Below are 1,140 nucleotides of genomic sequence, written 5' to 3' on the forward strand. Positions count from 1 at the left end.
ATGCATAATAACAATATATAGGTCAGTATTCACAGTTCCTTATTTTAAGTAATGTTTTAAGTAATGTCTTAAAATGCTAATTCTTTGATCGGTTTATAACATCTTAAGACTATACTTAAGACGGTCTTGTATATAAAATCAGACCATGAATACTAGCCATAATTTAAAGTTATCTGAAAACGTTTTATATCTTTGATTTTAACATTACTTCTAATAACTTTAAGATGCCCATGCTTCTAACTCTTTCAAGTCGTCATCTTCTTCTGGTTTAGCTTCTATAAATAAAATATATCAATGTTATATTATTGTAAGATCATGATTTAATACGATAAACATATTAATGTTTTTTATATGCTTGACGCAAATTGTTTAAAACATTTTTATAATATATAGGAAATTTGTAATATTATAGTAATAGTTACTTGTACGAGTTTTGCTTGGCGCAACAGGAACTGAAGTTGGTACCGCTGGTAATTCATCTGTCGTTGTATCGATACCAAGTAATTCTTTGTCAAGTTGTTCTTGTTGAAGTTCTTCTAGCTCCTTTTCTAATTCGTCTTCATCAGCATCTTGGCCAAATGCTACTGGATTAGATATAGCATCTGAGATTTCTCTAGCCACATCTTGTTGTTCTGCTATGTCATCCATCATATCGTGTACTTGATCAACATCCCTATAATATAAATATAATATGAAAATATATAATTACAATATAAACATATAAACATGAAATTATTTAATAAATAAATTACATTCTTACTTCTATTTAAAGAGATTTTTTTTATGTCTAACATGTTCATATTGTAACTAACAATACAATTGTAGTAACAATACTTGGATCATATCAATATTTATGATTGATTCTTATATTTAAGACAGTCTTAGATAAAAACGGATCATAAATACTCACAGACAATCCAAAAATTACATTAACTCTTTGTTGCACAAATTTTTTTTATAAAATGTATTTTGCTGAATTTTAGTATGGTGTTTTTGATTATAAATCTTCAGTCAAAATTAGAAAAAACAAAATGAATTTAATATGGTAACTAAATTGAAAAAAAATAACTATGGTTTATATATTTTAGTTTACATTATTAGGTGTACAACTTTGCTTCCGCCGTTTTTTTTCGAAATTCG

The 1,140-nt window shown here is 26.3% G+C and overlaps 1 protein-coding gene across 1 annotated transcript in view; it reads right to left on the bottom strand.

The window, feature by feature from the left end:
- Positions 1 to 219: 219 nt before the first annotated feature.
- Positions 220 to 1,140, bottom strand: part of LOC105617735 (charged multivesicular body protein 4c) — a 7,008-nt gene continuing 6,087 nt past the window's right edge. The window contains exons 3-4 of the mRNA XM_012199288.1: positions 423 to 673; positions 220 to 275 (exon numbers count right to left, since the gene is read on the bottom strand). Of these exons, the coding sequence (XP_012054678.1) occupies positions 220 to 275; positions 423 to 673 (307 nt within the window). The remainder of the gene's footprint in view (positions 276 to 422; positions 674 to 1,140) is intronic.

The sequence above is a fragment of the Atta cephalotes genome (assembly GCF_000143395.1).
Source record: "Atta cephalotes unplaced genomic scaffold scaffold00014, whole genome shotgun sequence".
In the NCBI taxonomy this organism is placed as follows: Eukaryota; Metazoa; Arthropoda; class Insecta; order Hymenoptera; family Formicidae; genus Atta; species Atta cephalotes.